The sequence below is a fragment of the Ranitomeya imitator genome, chromosome 4, assembly GCF_032444005.1.
Source record: "Ranitomeya imitator isolate aRanImi1 chromosome 4, aRanImi1.pri, whole genome shotgun sequence".
Classification (NCBI taxonomy): domain Eukaryota; kingdom Metazoa; phylum Chordata; class Amphibia; order Anura; family Dendrobatidae; genus Ranitomeya; species Ranitomeya imitator.
In genome coordinates this window covers 450,098,698-450,124,755 of record NC_091285.1, presented here as the reverse complement: position 1 = coordinate 450,124,755, position 26,058 = coordinate 450,098,698, and the positions used below count along the sequence as shown (strand labels likewise).

The following is a 26,058-nucleotide window of genomic DNA, read 5'->3' as shown; positions in this document are numbered from 1 at the left end:
ATACTCCCTATAGTCCTCCATATAGTATAATACACTCCCTATAGTATAATACACTCCCTATAGTCCTCCATATAGTATAATACACTCCTCATTATAATACACTCCTCATAGTCCTCCGTATATTAAAATACACTCCTCGGTCCTCCATATAGTATAATACACTTCTCATAGTCCTCCATATAGTATAATGCACCCCATAGTCCTCCATGTAGTACAATGCACTCCCCATATTATAATGCACCTCATAGTTCTTCATATAGTATACTATATTCCCCATAGTCCCTGATACAGTATAATGCAGGTCCCATATAGTACATATAGTATAATGCACTGCCCATAGTCCGATAGAGTTTAATGCAGCCCCCATATAGTATAATGCAGCGCCATGCCACTGGCTGGGGGCTTCTGGGGGAGCAGGGGCCATAGGCAGCTGCCTAGTCTGCCTGCCCTTAACGCCGGCCTCTATTGTAAATAAACAGCACAGAGCCTATAAAGTGATACATCCCTCAATTCTGTGTTTCAGCTTCTATCTCCTACACTCTTTAGATTACATAGCAAAATCCTGCTGACAGATTACCTTTAATACCCAATTATGTGGGTAACTAGTCCAAGAGGGCAGTCCATGGCAGTTTTCCACTCCCTTTCCCTAAATTCACACAGAGTGTGACCTGTCATTCAAGGGGAGCAGGATGAGGAAAAGTCACTGAGGACTGGCCTTTTGGAATAGACACTAAAGTGGCATGTAACCCAATCTGAAAGGCATAGGACATTCGCTTATCACATTCAGTTGTACCTAAGGATGTCATCATATTGGAATATTTTTTTTACCTGGAATCACAGCTGAAGGAGTTTTTCAGACAAACGTCTGAGCCTGCTATGGGACTTGTTGTGATTTTGTGCACATTGTAATAGTAATAAACACAGACACTTGATCATGGGTGTGATAATAAAATGATCATTTTATGAGTCCAGCTAAAAAGTGAGAGAGTTCATGTGCCCAATGTACTCAGTCTCCACATTCCAAGCCTAACTGACAGCTTCAGCTTTTACTGAGCAGCGTGATATTTCAGCAACAGCAGAGATGAGGGATGCTGCTGATGAGCTGCTAATCAGAATAACTGGACAATGATTTAATTTATACTTTCAGAAAGTCATTCTAAGAATTTTAGTACAGTAAGTTCATCAGGTCAAAAAATCTATATAATAATGACAGATCCAATCCAATGAATATAACCAGATTTCATCATAGACTAAATTCAATTGATTTAATTATTTAACTTGTTCATGACCAGCGACGTACTAGCACTGCGCAGGTCGCTTCTCTCCCTTTGATGTAGGCTCCAGTGGTGAGCCAACATCTTTTCCGGCACATGTCAGCTGTTTTTTGGCTGATATTAATAGCCTGGGTATTACCCCCTTCCCAGGCTATAAACATCTGCCCCCAGTCACTGGCTTTCCCTCTGCTGATTTTTAAAATTGCGCGGTAGCCCACAACATTTTTTTCTAATAAATAATTGTTTATTAATTAAATACATGTCCCCTAATTTTCACACACACTGTACTAATTGTATTTGCCACTGACTATATATCTACCTATTCTATATTTATTTACTGTATGTAATCCATCTCTGCTATCCTGTCAGCTCCTACATTGATTTTACAGAAGCAGACAAATGAATTACTGGCTTTTATTCTATCTATTTCTCTATGTAATATAAAGACATATATATACATGTGGCACTGATATATACATCTATTCTATGTGTATATGTGTCTATTCTATCTATTCTATTCTAACCGGTCAGTGTGATTTTACTGTATGCACACAGGAATTGCCGGCTTTTCGATATATATATATATATATATATATATATATATATATATATATATATATATATATATATGTGTATGTATATATATATGTGTCTTTTGATGAATATTTAATCTTAAAACGATGTGTAAAGGACAGAGAACTGCTGTATGTAAAAGTTCATGTTAAAATCGCATTGCATACGGATGTCATATGGATGTTGCGTTTAAAAATCGCATTTTACTCGCATAGCACTCGTCCGTTTTTTCGATCCGGAAATTGGACCTTTTTTTCTCGCAAATGGATATGAGCCCTTAATATGATGTATATTGAAAAATGTAAGAGACTCGTGCCATTGACAAGCTAATCTTGAAAAACCTATGGGATCATACTGTTCCTGCAGAAATAAAAAATCAAGCCACTGAAGCAACTCAGGAAGATGTAAGCGCAAAAGAAATAGAGAAGGGATCCATCGTATCCATCAGCACTGATTCTAGACACCAGTCATCTGAGCTGCAAACGCTGAGTGACAGACTTCTGGAAGCAGAATGTAAGGTAATTCTGCTTGGTTGGTGTATAATATTAGGTTGCAGGGTTCTTATTTGTTTATTGGTTGAAACAGGTTAAAACCCATGCCTCCACGGCATCCAGGCAGTTATGGGAACTTTCTGCTAAACCATTGCCAATGGTGCAATAGAAAGGGGTGTGGATGTTGGTGATACATTAAAATGGCTGCTTGGGGTCTAATATTGGCCCCCACATTTGCCAGGCTTCATTGATAGGCAGTACCAGATGGGATGTAAGCCGACAACTTGTATAATACAATGCAAAAATTATCATTATTGCCTATTAAATGGCTATGCTCATGTTCCCCAGTGAGACAAAAAAAATGTATTAAAATGTAAAAAAAAAATACAAGCAAACACTATTCTGCTTCCTGAAAAAAGTTAATAAAATAAAAATAATAATAAAATAATAAAAAAAAGCAGATGATTGGTGTTGCTGCATGTTATTTAATCTGCACACTTTTTTATCTTACTTAAAAAAAAAACCAAATAATGGTGATGGGAGGAGTGCTTAGTCAGTCAGCTACCATAGAAATGACAAAAAAAAAAAAAAGACTCGCACATCCAAACTAGTGTGAATAGGTGCATACCAGGAGCAGCTACCTCCATACATAAACATACAAAAAAGGTTGCACTCTATCATGCAAAAGCATGTCTAATCTGAAATATATGAAATATGAATAGCAAAATGGCTTTTGAACATTAGGAAAATATTTAAGAGACGCTTTGCACAGAATTTGATATAATCAAATAGTGTGAGCCCATCAACCATCGTCAAGGTGGTCTCATAACTGATGGGTCCCTGACCCCCCTGTCCAAATGTGAACACTTACCGAAGGCCAATGTCTGTATGCCTGGGTGAATATGGACACCTCTGTTCAGCAAAGCCTACATATGGGTTGACCGGGACCAAGTGTGATGAGATGCAATTAAAAACCACATGGTGATGGGAGGAGTGCGCAGTCAGTCAGCTAACATAGAAATGACAAAAAAAGACTCGCACATCCAAGCCAGTGTGAATAGGTGCATACCAGGAGCAGCTACCTCCATACATAAATATACAAAAAAGGTTGCACTCTATCGTGCAAAAGCATGTCTAATCTGAAATATATGAAATATGAATAAAAAAATGTCAGCTCGGCCCGCTGTGGATCTCGGAAAATGGCAACATTTTTTCTTTCTTACAAACTTTGAATTTTTTTGTTCACCACTTAAAGAAAAAAATAACCTAGAATTGTTTGGTATCTGTGAACTCGTACTGACCTGGAGAATTGTAATAGCAGGTCAGTTTTAGAAGTTAATGAACATGGTAAATAAAAAAACTCAAAAAACAATTGTGGAATTGCACTTTTTTTGGAATTTCACCGCACTTGGATTTTTTTTCCCCATTTTACTGTACACCATATGGTAAAATCAATGGTGTCATTCAAAAATAGAACTAGTTCTGCAAAAAAAACACAGCTATATTGCCAGAAAAATAAAAGCGTTATGGCTCTGGGAAGAAGGGGAGCAAAAAACAAAAATGCGAAAACGGAAAATCGCAAGGTGGTGAAGGGGTTAATGCATTAAACTGTGGTATTGAACAGTTCAAATAATTTTAGGAAACTCTCGATGAGAAGATGTAGGATCTATTGAGCAATCTGTGGTCATATTATTTTGTTAGATTGCAATTTAAAGCACAAGTAAAAAAAAAAACCAAACAGCTAATTTAATCATATCTAAGTATAAGATCACAACAAAACACCTTAGTGACAAATAAAACCTTTTCTTTACCTGTTTTAAAGCCTATTACTGCGTCAACTTGCAATATTTGTAGACTCAATTCTGCAAACCTTCTCCTGATTACATACTACAGTCACAAGATGTATAAGCAATAGGATGTATATAGCAATGTCTGTTGGTGTCACTTTAGATGGGACCTACAATTCACTCAAGGCAGGGGGAAGCAGCAAAGGTGGAAACGTCTGACAGTGGTGATGATGACACCCGGTTATGGTGGCTCTCAGAACGATTACGTAAATGTGTAGCGGAGATAAGAAATCTGCTGATTACTGAAGGTTGGTGACATCTGATTTATTGTCTATAGCAGCATCATTATTGTTATTATTACATGCCGTACAGGATATGGCTACCAAAAATAGTGGGGAATTGTGGTCACTATACGACTCCAAATAGACTCTTACAAGGAAAAGGTTGTATATGACTTGTGACCATCCTAAAAGTTCCAACATATGTTTTTCTGTTGTTTTGTAGCCCCAGGCTTATACTTTGCTTCAAGCCTCATTAGTTGTGTGTAATCTTTTTTGTATATAAAATATGGACCATTGTTCATTAGTATTTTTCATTCGTGTTTGTTCAGTGTGTCAGTTTTTATCGTAGGCGTTTCATCAGTGATTTTAACTGATAAATAAAGTAAACGACAAAACTTCTATCTATTACGAATTACGATATTAAATCACAGATCACCCATGGATGCCATTCCTGTGCTGTGCACGATTTTCATAGACCCATAGACTTGTATGTGTCATTTTGATCCATGACTCAGATCAAAAACAGATACTGTATCTCTCTGAATTTTTCCAGACCACCCATTTTCCAAAAATACTCAAACATGTAGACTATCCTTGAAAAACACACAACACATGCGTGATTCATGGAAGTCTGAATGAGGCTTTCGACTGATGTCCCTGTTCTCTTGTTACTTCTTTTTCCGTTCAGCTCTTTTGAGCTATTTTCACTATTATAAGGTTGTACAAAGATGAGGGTATTTCTAGGGTTTGCCTATACGCGCTACTACTTAACCTATACTGTGATAACTTCTATTTATTTTGTCCTAAAAAACAAGTATAATGACATATCTTTCCTTTGAGTTTAGGTTTTCACTCCTTAGCTGATGTGTTGGAAGAAGGGATACAAGACAACAGTTCAGAAATTCTATCCACAAATCTTACTCAACTTGATAACTTCCCGGCAGGTACAGATTTGGTGTTTCTATGAATGTGTGTTCATTTATGGTAAATGGGATGAACATCTCACCTTCCGCATATAACCTGCCTACAATGCCGCATTACTTTTATTGCTCCATCTTATATCAGTATTACAGAGTTTACTGCATTACATCGCAAGGAAGAGATCAGAACACGAAGAATTAAGAGATGGACATTCTCAAGATTCTGTCATAAGGAAAGCCAGGTGGGACATGACGTATAGGACAATGTAAGCATATTAGAAGCTGTATGGCCATGTAAAAACACGGGGCGAGAGGCAGCGTTCTTGTACTCAAGTCATGGCCGTTCTAATTAAATAACCATAAGATCAACCACCAAGGGCATCTACTATACTTGTGAATTACTATATTTTGATAAATCCTATCCACTTCTCACCAACCATTAATTCCAACACTTTTTGATTTTCGTAAAAAAAAATTTTTATTTCAGTTCTCTGCCTCTGAAACACACTGAAGAACAAAGCCAAACACGAGATGAACTTCCCGTAAGTACCATAATCTACAAGGAGTGTCATAAATGCCACTGTCAGTGCTGTGTACTGTTGAGGGTATGTTCACACTATGCGATTTTAACTGCGGAGCCGCCGCGATTTTGACGCTGCGGGTCCGCAGCTGTTTTCCATGCAGGGTACAGTATAATGTTACCCTATGGAAAACAAAAACCGCAGTGCACATGATGCGGAAAATCCCGAAAAAAACCGCGCTGAATTGCTGCGGAAAAAAAGAAGGACCATGTCACTTCTTTGTGCAGAATCGCAGCGATTCTGCACCCATAGAAATGCATTGATCCGCTTACTTCCCGCATGGGGCTGTGCCCACCATGCGGGAAGTAATGCGGATAATGTGCGGGTTATACCCGGGGTGGAGGAGAGGAGACTCTCCTCCAGGCCCCGGGAACCATATTTGTGGTAAAAAAAAAATAAATTAAAATTAAAAATAAGCTATACTCACCTCTGAAGTTTCAGCGCTGCACGCGGCCGTCCGGTCTCAGGTTTGCTATGCGACCAGGACCTTCGGTGACGTCGCGATCACATGACCGTGACGTCACGAAGGTCCTGGTCGCACAGCATCTTTGGAACCGGACCGCCGCCTGCAGCGCCGAGGAGATCGGGACGTCAGAGGGTGAGTATATAATTATTTTATTATTTTTAACACTACTATTGATGCTGCATATTGCTGCATATGCAGCATCAATAGTATGGGTAAAATCCCGCAGCGGAACCCGCAGCGGAACCCGCAGGACAAACCGCGATAAATCTGCAGGGATAACCGCAGCGGGTTTGCCCTGCAGATTTATCAAATCCGCTGCGGGAGAACCCGCAGGACAGAACGCAACGTGTGAATGTGGCCTGAGACTAACACAAATTTTGGTTTTCACAAAGTTTGCAGCTTCGGTTTTGTTCGATCTTTCAGTCAGATGTTTCTAAGGTTACTGAATTACAATTATCAGCATTTCATAAGTTTTTACACTTTAATTGGCAATTACATAAAGTTTGTATAAAGACTCAAAAATTACAGTGTTGACCCTTATTTTTAAGACGTCTCCAATTCGGCCTGGCAGCTGGATATCAGCTTTTGAACCATATCCTGACTGACATAAATTCATTCTAGTCTAATCAGTGCTTGCAGATTATCACAATTTTTGCAAGTTTGTATGTCCACCCACTTTTTGAGGATTGATCATAGGTTCTAAATGGGGTACTTCCTGTACATGGTCCCAAAATTTCAATATTTTGTTCACCGAGCCAAGTAGTTATCACTTTTGCCTTGTGACATGGTGCTCCATTGTTGTTCATTTTCAAATTTCTCCTGGGTTGTTGGAAGAAGTTGCTCTTGAAGGATGTGTAGATCCCATTCTTTATTCATTGCAATGGACCTAGTAAAAACTATGAGCAAGCCAATTCCCTTGGATGAAAAGCAATGCGACATAACTATCACTGATCAATTACAGGATAATATATAACTCCAGTAAAGTGTGGCTACTTCATGTTCGATGTATTTCTTTTCCAGCTTTGCAATTTACTAAAGGTTAAGATATCAGCAATAAGAGCACAATCTAGGCTTATATAGACAGATTTAGAATTTTGCTGGGTGAAATATTTTTAATTACTTAGCATGGGCACTATGTCAGATATTGTGATCTAATGTTTTAATAATCATCAATACTTTTTTTTTATAAAAGTTATTAAATTGCACACGAGATTCCCAGAGACTTATGACAGCCAGACGCCCAAGAAGCACAACATTTTTTTAATGCTCCATTATTATTAGTTGTATTAGTGGTAATAATTCATTGTTTTTATTATTATATAGTGTTATCAAGATCAGTGGCACTGTATATAGCAATAAATGCAGAAACACTCACTCCTGTGATAAAACAGGCAGGGAAATGTGAGAAAGTTGCTGCTATGAGCCCTTGCTGTATTTTATGTAAATTCACTTATCATAAGTGACATGCTTTCCCCCTGGCCAGGAGCTCTGGTATGTGCTGACCATGAACTAAAGCAGCTCAGCATGGTTGGACACAGCAAATAGCAGTACACAGCAGCGACATATTTATAAGATTATCTCAGCACAGGAACATTTTTTTAACACATTGAATTGTGGAACTTATAATTATTCCTAGATCTATTATTTAAAATGTACTTTGCTTGTGGCATAACACCTTTAACACACATTTTTGAATATCAACTCACGTGAAAATATAACACACAAAGAATGAATTGTCATAACATTCAATGTTCTGTGTGCTTAGATGAAGACTTATCTTAGCTATGATTTTGGTCATCCTTCCTCATTAATATTTACCCGTACTGATGAAGAACACAACAAAAGAGAACTGCAGCAGGCATGTAGCCAGGGAAGGATTTCAACTGATATATACCAGGTAACAAAAATCATAGTGATCGGCATATTTTGCACATGGTCATATTGATAATGCGTTTACCTATGTCTGCAGGAAACCAGTAGAATGATGTCAAGATACCGTGTTCTGTGTCAGGAGAGACTACGTTGTCTGGTTTTGGGATATGTACAGTATATATCTTGGAACAAAGCCGAAAGTCTACTAAAAAGGCAGTGCCTCATCAGATCAGAAACCAGTCCAGTACTATATAAACTGCAAAAGCGAAAAGATCAGGTAATTGTCAACAAGGCTCAAGCCTGTGGTAATAATCATGTACTATTTCTACTGATACTAGCTATACATTTGCTTGTGCAAGTCCTACTGGGTTCTAAATTTAAACTGAAAGGCAATCTGTTAGCAGGTTTTTGCTATATTATCTGAGAGCAGCATAAAGTAGGGACTGAGGCCCTGATTCCAGTGATGTGTCACTTTCTGGACTATTTTGTGAACTTTTCTATAATCCTTGTTTTCTCTGCTGTAGATGTAGCAGTGGTGAGATGGCTGAGCTGCCTATAACCCCGCACACGATTGACAGCTTCCAGTGTACACTGTGCATTGTCAGTAAGCTGCCAATCAGTACTGGGTGTGGGGTTACACAGATTATCTGGACTGGTCTTCATGTGAAACCTAGTCCTGCAGTGATAACTTCTTGGTGATAAAATATTAGTTGAATTGAAACTACAACACACAGGCTAATAAGTGATACATCCCTGGAATCAGTGTCATGATCCGTTCCAGGGTTTAATCCTGTCTGCCCTTTTTCTGGGCGGATCATGTTAACTTTGCTCTGCCTCATTCTGGGTTCAGGTGTGCTATTTAGCTCCGATGCATCCTGCTGGAGGGGTCAGCTATAGTTCTGCCTTCAGCGTGTGAACCTGACTCTGGTAGCTCTTGATCTGTCCTGCTGTGATCCCTGACTTGCCCCGTGTCTGTTGACTCCCTCTGTCTGCCCTTTTCCCAGTGTTTCCCTGTTTGTTTGTTTGTTTGTTTGATTCTCTGGTTTTTGACTTGGCTCGTATTCGGACTCGCTTCTACCTTCTGTCTTTGTCTTAGGCTACTTTCACACTAGGGTCGGCGTCGGCCCGTCGCACCGATGCATCCTGTGACAACGCAGCACAACGGGGGCAGCGGATGCAGTTTTACAATGCATCCGCTGCAACATTGTGAGTTGCGGGGAGGAGGGGGTGGAGTCCCGGCCGCGCATGCGCGGTCGGAAATGGCGGACACGACGCACAAAAAAATGTTGCAGGCAACGTTTTTTTGTTCCGACGGTCCACCACAACACGACGCAACCGTCGCACGACGGTTGCGACATGTGGCAATGCGTCGCAATGCGCCGCTAATGTTAGTCTATGGGGAAAAAACGCATCCTGCAGACAACTTTGCAGGATGCGTTTTTTCTCCAAAACAACGCATTGCGACGTGCGTCGTACGATGCAAGTGCGAAAGTAGCCTTATCAACTTCTGACCGTTGCTGAACCCCCTGGCTTGTTCCTGACCACTTATACTGCTGCTACTATTGGTACTTCTCATTCTGACGGTTTTTTGACTCGGCTTGTCTGACTACTCTCTCGCCACTTGGTGGCGTCTGTGCTGCTGCTCTGTATTTATCTCACTTCACCTCTCAAGCTCCCCCTGGTGGAGGTTGTGCTATACTTTACTGCAGCAGCATGACAATCAGGCTCTCTTGCCCTATATTATACTGCTTTCAGATTAAGTAGCAACTACCTGCTGATGGATTCCCTTTAAATAGTAACCATCATTTTAATTTTTATTTCATAAATCAAAATGAACACATGAAAATATACTACTTTATAATATATTTTATCAGAGAAATCTGTTCCCTTCTCCTCCTGTACTGATTAATCATTTTCAAAATACTCATTTCACGGGTAAAATCTGTCTTCTGTGAAGACAGATTTTTATATTACTCAGATTCTTAGTAATACTAGTAGAAACTATGGTCTCCTATGAAAAAAAGGGAGGTGGATGGAAGGACAGAGCTCCTCGCTTCTCCTACTCCTTCTTCACAACATGGAATATCATCAGTAGCAACTGTCATTTCCTATCTCAGTAATGTAAAAATCTGTCCTTACTCAATACAGATTTTAGCAGTGAACTGAGAATTTTGTGAATGATCAATCAGATCAGATAGAGAAAGAAGCAGATTTCTATGATAAGATTTATTACAAAGTTGCTTATTTTCATTGGACTTTTGATTTATGAAATAAAAATTAAAATGATTGTTACTCTTTAAGTGGTAAAATGTTATAACTAGTATTTGTTTCATGTATGTGTACTTAAGGCTTTCTTAGAATGGAGGGACAAACTATTGAAAAGCCAAGATCAGCGGATGCAACTCTCTGCAGTTCTCAACCAGACTTTACAAGGAGTGCATGAGGACACTGGGATATTTCTAATCAAACCACTGATTTCTTCATCAGGAAGGTAATGCACTCACTAAGTATATCAGGAACTTCATGTTAATCAGGGGATTATTATTTTTTCATTTGTCTGTTCATCTAAAAGTATAACAAAAAAAATCTACAATCTACATGCAGTAATTTTCAAAATCTGAAACCTGGCTCTAAAAGCAAGTGTTTTTTTTTTTGCCTCACAGTTTGCAGAACATTTCAGAAAATCCCATTAAATATAGTGTAACATCTGGGAGCTGTGAAAATTTACTGCAGTGCAAAAACATTACCCAGTCACTGAGGATTGTTCAGATCCTTGAATAATATTATTTGGCACTCCTTTGTTTTTTTGGCCGAGGTTGGACAGCAACCCCCCTTTCATTTTCTGATTTAACATTAGACTTTTCACATTATTTTAAATCCATGTTTAAAGCACCATGCCAGCGTTTGTTTTCAGCGCTGGAGTGGCTCTTTAACTCTCACCCTCTGGCATCTTCACAGTTTTTTCGGTGCCTCTCCTGTCCCCTGCGCCATCTTGTGAGGATGAAAATGCTGGTGTCACGCTGTGACGGTCTTCAGTAAAGAAAAGGGGCCTCAAATTGTCCTTGGAGCTGGGACCCTAACTATACCTGTCCCAGGAGTACTCTTAAAGGTAGAGATGCCTGAGTCTCCGAGTTTACTGTGTTCCTGTAAAAACCCTAATCTGTCCACTCCCCCGCCCCATGAGGCATGGGACAGAAATTAAAGGTAAACCAGACATAACGACAAAGCAGGGATTCAAATGCACGAACCAATAGGGAGGAGTATAGGGACTGGGGGGAATAAACTAAATGGGAAAAGGGAACAAGAAATAAACACACATGTACAACAGCAACCTACAGAACACCACAACTCCAACTCCAAACTTCAACCATTTAGCTTTAGCACACAGCACAGGGTGAAGAATCTCCAATAGCAACAACAAACTCCTATTCAGCACAGCATCTTAAGAGCAAGGAAGCAGAGCTTTCACCGGCAAGACAGAGGGGGCCTATGCAGGTTTTATAGGAAGAGTTAATGACCAGATCAGACGCAGCTGAAATGGTACAACCACATATAACCCATTCTACTAGTTAAATACTAGATAAAGGTAAGAGAGTATTTGTTTAAAAAAATCTTACAAAATGTATTAATCAAATTGATAAAATAGAAATTAGATCAGAGTGACACTAATAGCAGGAATATTAGGGGATGATAGAGATATTATTATATCTGTTCCAAAAAATGGAATACAATATATATGCTAATATAGAAGGTACATATAGTGCACTATAGAAATTATATACATAAATAAATATCAGAACTGCATTTAATTGTCAGATGGTCCCTTAAGGGATCCTATTAAACTGTGAAAATGCAGCACAATTGCTCAAACCAAATGAAGCAGGAAAATCTCATGTATAAGTCTGTAGGAATTAGCAATTAGACCTAAGGTAAAGTGCAATAGTGCATGCTGTATGATTAAACCTGAGGTGAAGTGCAACAGTGCGTACAATATATTTAGACTATAAGTGCTCATGTGTAACAAGCACATGATAAACAATGTAACTTACCTGAAGTGAGAGTTGTGGATCCCCACCTGCCGCCTCAACGCACATTTTGCCGGTCCTCGTCAGGAAGCTGAAATGGTGCTGCATGTTTATGACCTGTATAGAAAGGGTTGTTAATCTCTTCAGCACCAAACAAAACCAAATTCATTAAATATGGGATCCAAATACACAGGTTAAATGGAAGATCTGTGATTCTCAATGCGCAGCGATCTTCCACTTCCAGATCTCCCAGATATGGTGTGACATACAGTCATACTCATGATAAGTAGACAGTTCTTGACACCCCTTTTCAGAGAACACTTCCTCAAAATTGGACAGGTAAGATGGAGTGATTTTAGCAATTATTTTTGCAAAAATCACTCCACTTAATAATCTCTGTGGTCTGCCAGTCTATGACTGGATTATGTTAAGTCAACCAGGGAAGACCCAGCACAATGGGAGTAGAGTGACTTTCCAAAATATAACAAGAAAGGAGCTCCCTGTGAAGAGCCCCTATGCACAGGATCACACCATGCACTACCTGCACAAAATTTCCCTGTCCAAGAGGCGCAATTGCAAATATGGGGACAGGCTTTGCCAGAGTACTACAGGAAAGACCAAGGTTCCATGTGAACCAAGCATCCACCATATTGGCTCCCGCACCACCATCCAAGAGTATGGATATTTTATCAGTTTTCATATCAATAACCACTTCTGCGGGTGAGAAAAACTGAGATACACATTCTATCCTACACCGAACCTGGGGTAAGAATTTTTCCGATGGATTTTTGTGCTTTAGTTAAAGAAGGACAGACCCCAAAGAAATGCCCCTTTTGACCACAGAAAAAACACAACCCTGTTTTGTAGAAAACTGTAAAACTGTAAGAGACTCATACCGAGGGGAGGCCCCTCCTAACTGCATTGGTTCTACAAAGCACACAGGGAGAACCTTGAATTTAGGAAGTGCCATGGGGGCGGAGTCACAACAGGTCTACCCCTGAGCCATCTAGGTATGCGTATGGCCAAAGCCATAGAGTCTCGTAAAGCGCTACAGCATCTCTTAGTCTTTCAGACAGGCCCTGATAAAATTGGCTCCTAAGATCAGGATCATTCCACTGGGTTCAGTGGCCCATCTACGGAACTCTGAGCAGAATTAATCTGCCAGCCGGTCTCCCTGCTGGAGCTTAGGTAGCGTAGACTCAGCAAGGGAGACACAGTCTGGGTCATCGTACACTAGGCCGGGAGCCTCAAAAAAACCATCATCCGACCAGAGAGACAGTGAGTCTACCAAAAGTGAAAAGTCGGAGCCTTGAGGATTTCCTTGAAGGAGAGAAATAACAATTCCAACCCGTAGCTCCTCATTCCCAGATGAATGAGGACGAAGCCTAAAATACAGCTTGCAGACTCCAATGAACACCATAAATGTATCCCGTCCCCAGAAAACCTATCCGTGAGGGCCACCTTAGGTTACGGTTCTGCCTGACTGCCCACCTGTTGTGAATTCGGCTCTTCGGCTCCCTCCGGTGGTTATGAGTGGTAGTGCTGCGGTAGTTGGTTCGCAGCATTTATCAGGTGTATCTATTTTTTGCAATTTGGGCTGGGCTATATAGCCTTGCTTGATCCTTTAGTCAGTGCCAGTTGTCCATTGTTTTTAGAGGATTCACATCCCTTTTGGTCTCTCCTGTTTGCTGTGCTTTTCTTCAAAGATAAGTCCTGGCTTTGTTTTGCTGTCCACCTGCTGTGGACCTTATAGTTCTGTGACTTTTCATGTTTTTGTCTTGTCCAGCTTTGTCTGTGAAGGATTTTTTGCAGCCTAGCTTTTTCTCTGGAGATGTAGATATACCCTCCATGTCTTTAGTCAGATGTGGTGTTTTGTATCTTCTGTGGTGGATATTTTCTAGTGTTTTGATACTGAACGCATAGTACTCTGTCCTATTCTTTCTTTTTAGCTAGTATGGCCTCCTATGCTAAATCCTGATTTCATTTCTGCGTATGTTATTTCCCTCTCCTCTCACAGTCAATATTTGTGGGGGGCTGTCTTTCCTTGGGAAATTTTCTCTGAGGCAAGATAAGTTTCCTGTTTCTGTCTTTAGGGGTAGTTATTTCTTAGGTTGTGTCGAGGGGTCTAGGGAGTGTTAGGTACCCCCCACGGCTACTTCTAGTTGCACTGTTTAGTTCAGGATTTGCGGTCAGTATAGGTTCCACCTTCTCCAGAGTTCGTCTCATGCTGCTCCAAGGCCACCAGATCATAACAGTACAACTGGCCCACAATGAGTTAATTGCATCTCAGAAGAAGGGAGGAAAGGTTTGAAGCCATTTTTTTTTTCCTTAGCCTGTTTTGTCTTTTCCTCCCTCTTAATCTCTGGGTGGCTACGGAACCTAGTAATAACATGAGTGTTCAGGAGTTAGTTTCTCGTGTGGATTAGCTTGCTGCTAGGGTACAGGGTATTTCAGATTATATTGTTCAGACTCCTGCCTTAGAACCTAGGATTCCCACTCCTGATTTATTCTTTGGTGACAGATCCAAATTTTTGAGTTTCAAAAATAATTGTAAACTGTTTTTTTGCATTGAGACCCCGGTCTTCTGGTGATCCCATTCAGCAGGTTAAAATCATCATATCCCTGCTGCGTGGTGACCCACAGGATTGGGCATTTTCCCTGGAAACGGGCAATCCTGCTTTGCTTAATGTTGATTCTTTCAAGCATTGGGGTTATTGTATGATGAGCCTAATTCTGTGGATCAAGCTGAGAAAATCTTGCTGGACCTGTGTCAAGGTCAAGAAGCGGCAGAATCGTATTGCCAGAAATTTAGAAAATGGTCTGTACTGACTAAATGGAATGAGGATGCCTTGGTGGCAATTTTCATAAAGGGTCTTTCTGAATCCAATAAAAGTAAATGTAAATGGTGGCGCAAAATGTAAGAAAAAAAGAGGGGGGGAAGGGAAAGGCTATCAATCCTTGCTGCAATACCAAACCAACCTCCACACTAGGTCGGTGGGAAAATAAATAGTACAAAACAATGATGCACCTAAGTGCAAACAGGTGTGCGCTTGATAATAGCCTCTAAAATATCAATAACCCCAATAGGAAATAAGAATAGGACGTAATTTCTCTATATGTATACCAAAATGGTAGTAATAGACATCCGTAGTAAGTAGATGGAATTACAGCATCGATGTTCCTACCTTCAAACGAGGAACTGTAGAGAATAAGAAGTCCGTGCTGAGTAAAATCCTTCTCGTGCTGCCGCTGTATTTGCAGGAGGTTCCAGGTGCAGAGCGCCGTAATAGAGTCCACATAGGTGGCTACCCCGGCCGGTAGCAGCCACCTAAAACGAGCCTTCGGGTTGGAGCGGGGTCCCGGAACAACAGACGCCGCGCAGTGCAGGAGTGAGCTCGGGCTCTGGTAACGGTCACGTGACTGCGCCCGTCACACAAGTCCTTCGGTTCACCCAGACTCACCGCTCCTGCACTGCGCGGCGTCTGTTGTTCCGGGACCCCGCTCCAACCCGAAGGCTCGTTTTAGGTGGCTGCTACCGGCCGGGGTAACCACCTATGTGGACTCTATTACGGCGCTCTGCACCTGGAACCTCCTGCAAATACAGCGGCAGCACGAGAAGGATTTTACTCAGCACGGACTTCTTATTCTCTACAGTTCCTCGTTTGAAGGTAGGAACGTCGATGCTGTAATTCCATCTACTTACTACGGATGTCTATTACTACCATTTTGGTATACATATAGAGAAATTACGTCCTATTCTTATTTCCTATTGGGGTTATTGATATTTTAGAGGCTATTATCAAGCGCACACCTGTTTGCACTTAGGTGCATCATTGTTTTGTACTAGTCTTTCTGAATCCGTTAAAGATGTTATGGTGGGGTTCCCCACGCCTGCTGGTCTGAGTGATTCTATGTCTCTGGCCATTCAGATTGATCGGCGCTTGCGCGAGCGCAGAGTTGTGCACGCTGTGGCGTTGTCCTCTGAGCGGAGCCCTGAGCCTATGCAGTGTGATAGGATTTTGTCTAAAGCTGAACGTCAAAGATTCAGGCGTCAGAATGGGTTGTGTTTTTACTGCGGCGATTCTGCTCATATTATTTCTGATTGCCCTAAGCATACAAAGAGAATCGCTAGTTCTGTTACCATCAGTACTGTACAACCTAAATTTCTGTTGTCTGTGACCTTGATCTGCTCATTATCATCATTTTCTGTAATGGCATTTGTGGATTCAGGCGCCGCTCTGAACTTAATGGACTTAGAATTTGCCAGACGTTGTGGTTTCCCCTTGGAGCCTTTGCGGAACCCTATTCCTTTAAGGGGCATTGATGCTACACCGTTGGCTAAAAATAAACCTCAGTTTTGGACACAGCTGACCATGCGCATGGCGCCAGCCCATCAGGAAGATTGTCGTTTTCTGGTGTTGCATAATTTGCATGATGATATTGTGCTGGGTTTTCCATGGTTACAGCTACATAATCCGGTGTTAGATTGGAAATCTATGTCTGTGACTAGTTGGGGTTGTCAGGGGGTTCATGGTCACGTTCCTTTGATATCAATTTCCTCTTCCCCCTCTTCTGAAATTCCTGAGTTTTTGTCAGATTTCCAGGATGTATTTGATGAGCCCAAATCCAGTTCCCTTCCACCACATAGGGACTGTGATTGTGCTATTGACTTGATTCCAGGTTGTAAGTTCCCTAAGGGAGGACTTTTCAACATGTCTGTGCCAGAACATGCCGCCATGCGGAGCTATATTAAGGAGTCTTTGGAGAAGGGGCATATTCGGCCACCTTCTTCACCATTGGGAGCAGGTTTGTTTTTTGTTGCCAAGAAGGATGGCTCCTTGAGACCCTGTATTGATTATCGCCTCTTGAATAAGATCACGGTCAAATTACAATACCCGTTGCCTTTGCTTACTGATTTGTTTGCTAGGATTAAGGGGGCTAGCTGGTTTACTAAGATTGACCTTCGAGGGGCATATAATCTTATTCGTATTAAGTAGGGTGACGAATGGAAAACTGCATTTAATACGCCCGAAGGCCATTTTGAATACCTTGTGATGCCATTCGGACTCTCTAATGCTCCATCTGTGTTCCAATCCTTCATGCATGATATCTTTCGGAGTTATCTTGATAAGTTCATGGTTGTATATTTGGATGATATTTTGATTTTTTCCGATGATTGGGAGTCTCATGTGAAACAGGTCAGGATGGTATTTCAGATCCTCCGTAATAATGCTTTATTTGTGAAGGGGTCAAAGTGCCTCTTTGGAGTGCAGAAGGTTTCTTTTTTGGGCTTCATTTTTTCTCCGGCATCTATAGAAATGGATCCGGTTAAGGTTCAGGCCATTCATGATTGGATTCAGCCCACATCTGTGAAGAGCCTTCAGAAATTCTTGGGCTTTGCTAATTTTTATCGTCGTTTCATTGCCAACTTCTCCAGTGTGGTTAAACCTCTGACCGATTTGACGAAAAAAGGCGCTGATGTGACGAATTGGTCCTCTGCGGCTGTTTCTGCCTTTCAGGAGCTTAAACGCCGATTTACTTCTGCCCCTGTGTTGTGTCAGCCGGATGTTTCTCTTCCATTTCAGGTTGAGGTTGACACGTCTGAAATTAGGGCAGGGGCCGTTTTGTCTCAGAGGAATTCTGATGGTTCCTTGATGAAACCGTGTGCCTTCTTTTCTCGGAAGTTTTCGCCTGCGGAACACAATTATGATGTCGACAATCGGGAGTTGTTGGCTATGAAGTGGGCATTTGAGGAGTGGCGACATTGGCTTGAGGGGGCCAAGCACCATATTGTGGTCCTGACCGATCATAAGAATCTGATTTACCTCGAGTCTGCCAAACGGCTGAATCCTAGACAGACTCGATGGTCCCTGTTTTTCTCCCGTTTTGATTTTGTGGTCTCGTACATTCCTGGTACTAAGAATGTTAAGGCGGATGCCCTCTCTAGGAGTTTTTTTCCTGATTCCCCTGGGGTTCTTGAGCCGGTCGGCATTCTGAAGGAAGGGGTGATTCTCTCTGCCATCTCCCCTGATTTACGACGGGTTGTTCAGGAGCTTCAGGCTGATAAACCTGACCGCTGTCCAGTGGGGAAACTGTTTGTTCCTGATAGATGGACTAGTAAAGTGATTTCTGAGGTTCATTGTTCTGTGTTGGCTGGCCATCCTGGGATTTTTGGTACCAGAGATTTGGTTGGTAGGTCCTTTTGGTGGCCTTCTTTGTCGCGGGATGTGCGTTCTTTTGTGCAGTCCTGTCGGATTTGTGCGCGGGCTAAGCCTTGCTGTTCCCGCGCTAGTGGGTTGCTTTTGCCTTTACCGGTCCCTGAGAGACCTTGGACGCATATTTCTATGGATTTTATTTCAGATCTTCCGGTTTCCCAGAGGATGTCGGTTATCTGGGTGGTTTGTGACCGGTTTTCTAAGATGGTTCATTTGGTACCTTTGCCTAAATTGCCTTCCTCTTCTGATTTGGTTCCGTTGTTTTTTCAGCATGTGGTTCATTTGCATGGCATTCCGGAGAATATTGTGTCCGATAGAGGTTCCCAGTTTGTTTCTAGGTTTTCGCGGGCCTTTTGTGCTAGGCTGGGCATTGATTTGTCTTTTTCTTCCGCATTTCATCCTCAGACAAATGGCCAGACCGAGCGAACTAATCAGACTTTGGAAACTTATTTGAGATGCTTTGTGTCTGCTGATCAGGATGATTGGGTGGCTTTCTTGCCATTGGCCGAGTTTGCCCTTAATAATCGGGCTAGTTCTGCTACCTTGGTTTCGCCTTTTTTTGTAATTTTGGTTTTCATCCTCGTTTTTCTTCAGGGCAGGTTGAACCTTCTGATTGTCCTGGTGTGGATTCTGTGATTGACAGGCTGCAGCAGATTTGGGCTCATGTGGTGGACAATTTGGTGTTGTCTCAGGAGGAGGCTCAGCGTTTTGCTAACCGTCGTCGGTGTGTTGGTTCCCGGCTTCGGGTTGGGGATTTGGTCTGGTTGTCTTCCCGTCATGTTCCTATGAAGGTTTCTTCCCCTAAGTTCAAACCTCGGTTTATTGGTCCTTATAGGATTTCTGAGATTATCAATCCAGTGTCTTTTCGTTTGGCCCTTCCAGCCTCTTTTTCCATCCATAATGTGTTCCATAGATCTTTGTTGCGGAAGTATGTAGTGCCCGTTGTTCCCTCTGTTGATCCTCCGGCCCCGGTGTTGATTGATGGGGAGTTGGAGTATATGGTTGAGAAGATTTTGGATTCTCGTTTTTCGAGGCGGAGGCTTCAGTATCTGGTCAAATGGAAGGGTTATGGCCAGGAGGATAATTCTTGGGTTGTTGCCTCCGATGTTCATGCTGACGATTTGGTTCGTGCCTTTCATTTGGCTCGCCCTGATCGGCCTGGGGGCTCTGGTGAGGGTTCGGTGACCCCTCCTCAAGGGGGGGGTACTGTTGTGAATTCTGCTCTTGGGCTCCCTCCAGTGGTTATGAGTGGTAGTGCTGCGGTAGTTGATTCGCAGCATTTATCAGGTGTATCTATTTTTTGCAATTTGGGCTGGGCTATATAGCCTTGCTTGATCCTTTAGTCAGTGCCAGTTGTCCATTGTTTTTGGAGGATTCACATCCCTTCTGGTCTCTCCTGTTTGTTGTGCTTTTCTTCAAAGATAAGTCCTGGCTTTGTTTTGCTGTCCACCTGCTGTGGACCTTATAGTTCTGTGACTTTTCATGTTTTTGTCTTGTCCAGCTTTGTCTGTGAAGGATTTTTTGCAGCCTAGCTTTTTCTCTGGAGATGCAGATATACCCTCCATGTCTTTAGTCAGATGTGGTGTTTTGTATCTTCTGTGGTGGATATTTTCTAGTGTTTTGATACTGACCGCATAGTACTCTGTCCTATTCTTTCTTTTTAGCTAGTATGGCCTCCTATGCTAAATCCTGATTTCATTTCTGCATATGTTATTTCCCTCTCCTCTCACAGTCAATATTTGTGGGGGGCTGTCTTTCCTTTGGGGATTTTCTCTGAGGCAAGATAGGTTTCCTGTTTCTGTCTTTAGGGGTAGTTATTTCTTAGGCTGTGTCGAGGGGTCTAGGGAGTGTTAGGTACCCCCCACGGCTACTTCTAGTTGCACTGTTTAGTTCAGGATTTGCGGTCAGTACAGGTTCCACCTTCTCCGGAGTTCGTCTCATGCTGCTCCAAGGCCACCAGATCATAACACCACCAGACCAACAGTCTGCTTCTGAGAGACCCTAGATTGCAGGTCTGACACTTCAAGTGACAGGCCCTGCAATTGTTTGGCAAGGGCTACAATGGGATCCATACCAAAAACACAAAATGTTTTGGGCCGGTGAAAATGTCAGGCGTGACACACTTGATACAGTAAGAAGGTGAGCATCAGATAGGGGGCAATGGAATGGGGCAATAAAAAAAACACTACAGTGGTTCAAAAGACTTTGTCAGGGGCTTCTGAAAAAGGAGTTTCAAAGGGAACCCTGACAGCGCCAATACTTTTAATGACAACATCACTTTGGATTTTGTCTAGCCTACACTTTAGCAGTACCTATTTTTGTAGGCAGACACAAAAACTGTCCCACAAGTTTTGGGGCTGAATAAAGCATCACAGAAATTTAAACTCTTTCCACATGTTCGGGAGATCAACTCTCTGGTACAACATTTTAAATCACAAGCTGGTTCAGATAATTTTTTTTAAGCAAACTTTATTTGATGAGATGACAAAACAATTACATCTGACGACAATCAACAGTTCATATTCACATTTCAAGATTACACAAAGTAACTCCATTTGATAAAGATTTTGTGCAATATTTTTCTATCTCATCCTTTTATATTTTTTATTGCTGCAACAATATTTATGAGTATTCAAATATTTAAAGAAAAAAAAGCTAAGAACAGTAAGAAAGAATAATACTTGTCTAGTATAAACCAAGCCTTCTTATTAACTTCTTAATATTCCCAGAGTCCCCATAAGTTCTTCAGTACAGTACCATGATGTATATCTAAACACCTCTCTTAACTGAAAGATTTCCGTTTGTATATAATTATGTTCAATAAAAGTTCTCCATTTTTTAAGAAACTTTCTGTCGTTTTTTCCTTGTTTTTCCAGTTCAATTTAATCATATAACATTAGCATCTTTAATGTATTTATCATTTTCTGTAATAAACTGAAAAAGGCAAGATTATGGCGTTTTGAGAGTACTTATATTTCATATTTTGTTTATATATGAAATAGAATCGTCTTACGCTTTTCATATTTGTGAGCGATCCCACATACTATGCAATTAGTAGGTCTTATTGAGGTTACATTTTGGACAATATCTTAGATCAGCAAATGCAAGAACTTGAGGGCACTACTAATTATTAAAGGGGGATCACTGACCACACACAAATGTATATGAACAAAGACACCAAGAGAATCTTACCAGAGTCAATCACTACTAACTAGAGATGAGCAAATCTGATCGGGTCAGGGCTTATTTAGCGAGCTATAGCGCTTACCGAATAAGCTGCAGAGGGAACTCGGCTTCCTGGATCGCTCCGGCTGATCAGTGTTCAGCTCCGCAGCTGCATGTGTCGCCGCTGTGTCACTGTCACAGCACATGCATGGACAGCCTGTGTGTTGGGATCTCCATGCATGTGTTGTGACGGTCACACAGCCGCGACACATGTTGATCAGCCGGCGCGATCCAGGAAGCCGGGTCCCCTCTGCAGCTTATTCGAAAAGCGCTATAGCTCGCCGAATAAGCCCTGACCCTCATCTCTAGTTAGGAGTGATTGACTCTGGTAAGCCAATAATTCTTAGATTCTGAATCTGTTCAGAAATCTTTTGCATCAGCTGCAGCATGGCAGAGACCGTTTGTTCCAAGGATTTCTTTATGATGGGTGCAAGCATTTTAGCTACCTTGGCTGCTAGAGTTTTTGTAGGGGACATTTAGACTCATGAGATGATCGTCTCCCCCTTCCTCTGAGTCCTGTGACAGTGGAGCGGTCTGTGAAGAGGACCTACTGTTATTTTTGGTTGTGACGTGTCCGGCACTATTTTGCTTCAGCCATCTCTCTCCTCTAGCTGGGATTTTCTTGTTGAGGTGCAACTTCTGGTGAGGCATCACCCCATCAAACACGGAGGACACCTGGGGGAAGATCGTGTGCAGGTTTCACCCTGCTTTCTTCTCCGTTTGAAGTCGGGAAGCCCCAAATTGAATAGCGACGGTGCAGAGCTGCTGTCGCCAGCGAATGTCCATACGCACGCCGGAACCGGAAGTGGTTTAGATCTTTATGCTTAGTAACATCCATAATAAGAAAATATTAGAGAATGTTTCACTTCTACTTTCTGGTACAATCCTCCTTTTGATCATAAGATATTTACTAGAGTATAAATTTCCTGTGTGTTATGTGCAGCTGTCATTTCTTTTGTTATTTCCTGCTTTTATTTAGATCTGTACTGGAGATTCGCAAAGAAGTCAACTCTAAAAGACCTGTTCAGCGCACCTTTTCCCCCACATTGTGCCAGGTGATTTCAGTCGTTACTTTTCTTCCTAAAATTCATAATTGATTACTATTGGAGGGAATCTGTCACCAGGTTTTTACTAACCCATCTGAGAGCAGCATGCCATAAGAGCAGAGACCCTGATATTCCAGCGATGTGTCACTTACTGGGTTACTAGCTGCAGTTTTGATAAAATTGCTGTTTTATTTGCTGCTGCTGCTGATCTTTCAGTTTTCTCAAATGCTGAGCTCTGTATAACCCCATCCGCATCACTGATTGGCAGCTTTCTCTGTACACTGTTCATAGGCAAAAATCTGCCAATCAGTGGTGGGTGTGGGGTTATACAGAGTTCATAGAGATGGATGACTACATGGCAGCAGGTTTACTAGTCTTCTAATGATTATCTCCTTCTGATAAAACTGAGATTTTATCAAAACTGGAATTAGGGTGTCTGTATATTATGCTTCTCTCAGATTAGGTGGTAAACACCTGGTGACAGATTCCCTATAGCAAGTAATTCACTAGAACATCAGGACAGTTTTTTTTTTGTTCTTTTCTTTAGGGTGGCATATTATGCCATGGTATATCCCCGAACCATGTGACCAAGAAATGGAAGTACGTGCACACCCACAAGGAGCTACAACCATTGGTGGTCACCCCTAAATTGCTGGAGATGGATGTACACAGATACCTGTGTCAGGAATGTTGGTAAGTGCAAAACCAAGACCAGAACTGCAATGTAAAGAATCTGCAGCAGTCGCTCAGTTTCAGTCTACATGACAGTATCTGAGTGTATTAAAGCACCTGGATGTGAGAAGAAGTGTATTTTGGTAATGACCGTTTCCCATTAATCCATGCTTCATCAAGGTTTTAAAAAATGTCATATATAAATACTAGTATAGGATACATTTTTTTCAAAGTAGGATGCTAAAATTGGTCAATCTGGGCCTACTCATTTTAATTTGAGCACCCTATGAACTATTCTTTGATCCCGTCGGGACTTACATCCGAATCCCCCCCAAAAATGGGATTCGGGTGTATGCGCCAACAGGGCCATAGACTATAATGCTGCCAACAGAGTGAACGTAAGTTCTGTCGTGCATCATTTTGGGCGTGTACACCTACTGGAGATGGACACCCAGACTCGGTCTACTACGTCTGAGTACACTCTCAAAATGATGCACAACAGAGCACGTTCACTCTGTCAGCACCATTACAGTCTATAGCCTGCGATGCAGTGACACCTGTTATAGTTAGGGGGCACTATAGGTGCTCCTCGGGATGCGCATGGAGGCGTAACTGTGATTTTGATGGTGAAACAATGACAGGCAGGATTGTAAATTGCCGGTATGTGTCGCAGAGGGAGTCTGCGCTGTAAGCCAGTAAGGTTGTTGTTCTGGGACCTGTAGTCCCACAAGTGTTTGTATAGTTGTAAAGGGAGGCTTGCAGGGTTAGTTAAAGAGCTGGGCGGGTCTGGCTAAAAACACACCACCCATCTATGTGAGTGATTACAAGTACATAATGTGACCAGGGTTTGGTCACATGGGCTCTGTGATGTAGAGTGTGAAGATCCTGGATGGCTTGTGTGTTGGGAGGTCCTGTGTATCGACTGGATCCCTGAATAGTGCACTGAGAGGCCGTGGATCTGAGAGACTTGTGTGTTGGGAGGTCCTGTGGTGTGTGGACTGGATCCCTGAATAGCACACTGAGAGGCCATTGATCTGAGAGACTTGTGTGTTGGGAGATCCTGGGAGTAGGCTCAGATCCCTGAATAGCTCATTGAGAGGCCTGTGCATTGGATGGTCCCAAGTGGGGACGGACATCCTGAACAGCACACGCAGTGGCCTGTGTTGGATGGTCCCAGGTGGGGATGGGTATCCTGAAGAGCGCATGGAAAGGCCATGTATGCAGAATCTGCAACGGCACTGCATTGGGGGAGCTACAGCCCGTCTAAGGATCTGGACTGTCAGGTGGCCTGGTGAGCAAGGCATTGTCCGGGACTGTGATCCCAGTTCGGCAGCTTCCCTGGGAGAGAGAGCGAACTGACCAGGAGTCAGCGTGTGGTGCAGAAGCTCCAGAAAGGTATCACCCGGGAGGGGGGTTATCATACCGGCAGAGAAGTATCTGCCAGTGGAACAGACTGTTGGTGCTTGTTGTGTTCCATGGACATTGATGAACTGTTCAGTGTACAGTCCCCCATGGTAAATAGACGAAGTGTGAAGTCCGGCATGTTTAGTGACTGTGGGTTGAAGCCGTATAAAATGTATATAATGAACTGTGCATGACCCGGTTTATGCTGCATAAAATAAACCGGATAGTCTTTTTAAGTGGAAACTTGTGCCTGTGTGACTGAATCCCATGCTAAGCGAGTGTCCACCAATACATTCAGTAAGTGCTATCTTACAGGCCTCATTGGCGCATACGCCGGATCCTAATTTGCTGGCGGATCTGATGTAAGCCCCAACAGGACCAATGAAAGGGTGCCTGGACGCAGTGTGAAATCACCTTAATATAATAATATCGGGCTTTTCTTTATCAAAGCTGTGCAGTCCTAGATTTTAATTGTGTATTATATCTTTGTTTTCCAGTGTGATGTCACAGCTACGGCATTCTTCACCTGGGTTACCTCTAAGAGGAGCTATTCAAAAAAACTTTGTCCATGTCAGGCGGAATGTGGCTTTCCCTGCACTGTCAGAAATAGAAAGAAGGGGAAAGTGATTATTGCTACTGTTCTGTAAAGCATTAATGTCTATCAGTACCAATGTGTGGTGTGCCAATGTATTTAGAAGTCAGATTGTGAAAGTGGTCAGCTAACTTAAAGGGAACCTGTCATGTAAGAACTGGTATTAACCTGCATATATAGGAATAATCTGCAGATTAATAGAGTTCGGAAACAGCCCGGCACCTGCACTGAGAGCCCCGCTGCCAGGAGGAAATTAATTTGACTCCTCCCGGCAGCCTCGGGTTATCAGTCATTGGAGTGGGCCAGTGCAGCTTCCGTCGCCGCTCAGTGCATAATGAGCGGTGACTGAAACTATGCCCCGACACTGACCGACAGCTGGCTTTAATGCTGAGCTGGCTGTCAGTCAATGCTGGCGGCACAATTACAGCTGCCACTCACTATGCACTGGGCAGTGACTGAAACTGCACTGGCCCACTCTTATGACCCCACCCATCACAATATGTGTTGTCACACCTGACCATTGCACCCCCTCCATGACTACCTGACCTGTGTTCACTCTCATTAGATGCTGTAATACAAAATATAGGGTGAAAGCCGGTTCCTTGTGGCTAAGTACATGCGTGGTTTACAGAAA

The 26,058-nt window shown here is 42.2% G+C and overlaps 1 protein-coding gene across 1 annotated transcript in view; it reads left to right on the top strand.

Moving 5' to 3' along the window:
- LOC138674544 (uncharacterized) overlaps positions 1-25,744 on the top strand; it is a 64,849-nt gene extending 39,105 nt beyond the window's left edge. The window contains exons 6-16 of the mRNA XM_069762366.1: positions 2,214-2,365; positions 4,289-4,433; positions 5,252-5,350; positions 5,472-5,568; positions 5,814-5,868; positions 8,139-8,270; positions 8,343-8,522; positions 10,594-10,736; positions 22,690-22,765; positions 23,304-23,449; positions 25,330-25,744. Of these exons, the coding sequence (XP_069618467.1) occupies positions 2,214-2,365; positions 4,289-4,433; positions 5,252-5,350; positions 5,472-5,568; positions 5,814-5,868; positions 8,139-8,270; positions 8,343-8,522; positions 10,594-10,736; positions 22,690-22,765; positions 23,304-23,449; positions 25,330-25,459 (1,355 nt within the window). The 3' untranslated portion in view covers positions 25,460-25,744. The remainder of the gene's footprint in view (positions 1-2,213; positions 2,366-4,288; positions 4,434-5,251; positions 5,351-5,471; positions 5,569-5,813; positions 5,869-8,138; positions 8,271-8,342; positions 8,523-10,593; positions 10,737-22,689; positions 22,766-23,303; positions 23,450-25,329) is intronic.
- The last annotated feature ends 314 nt before the right edge of the window (positions 25,745-26,058 follow it).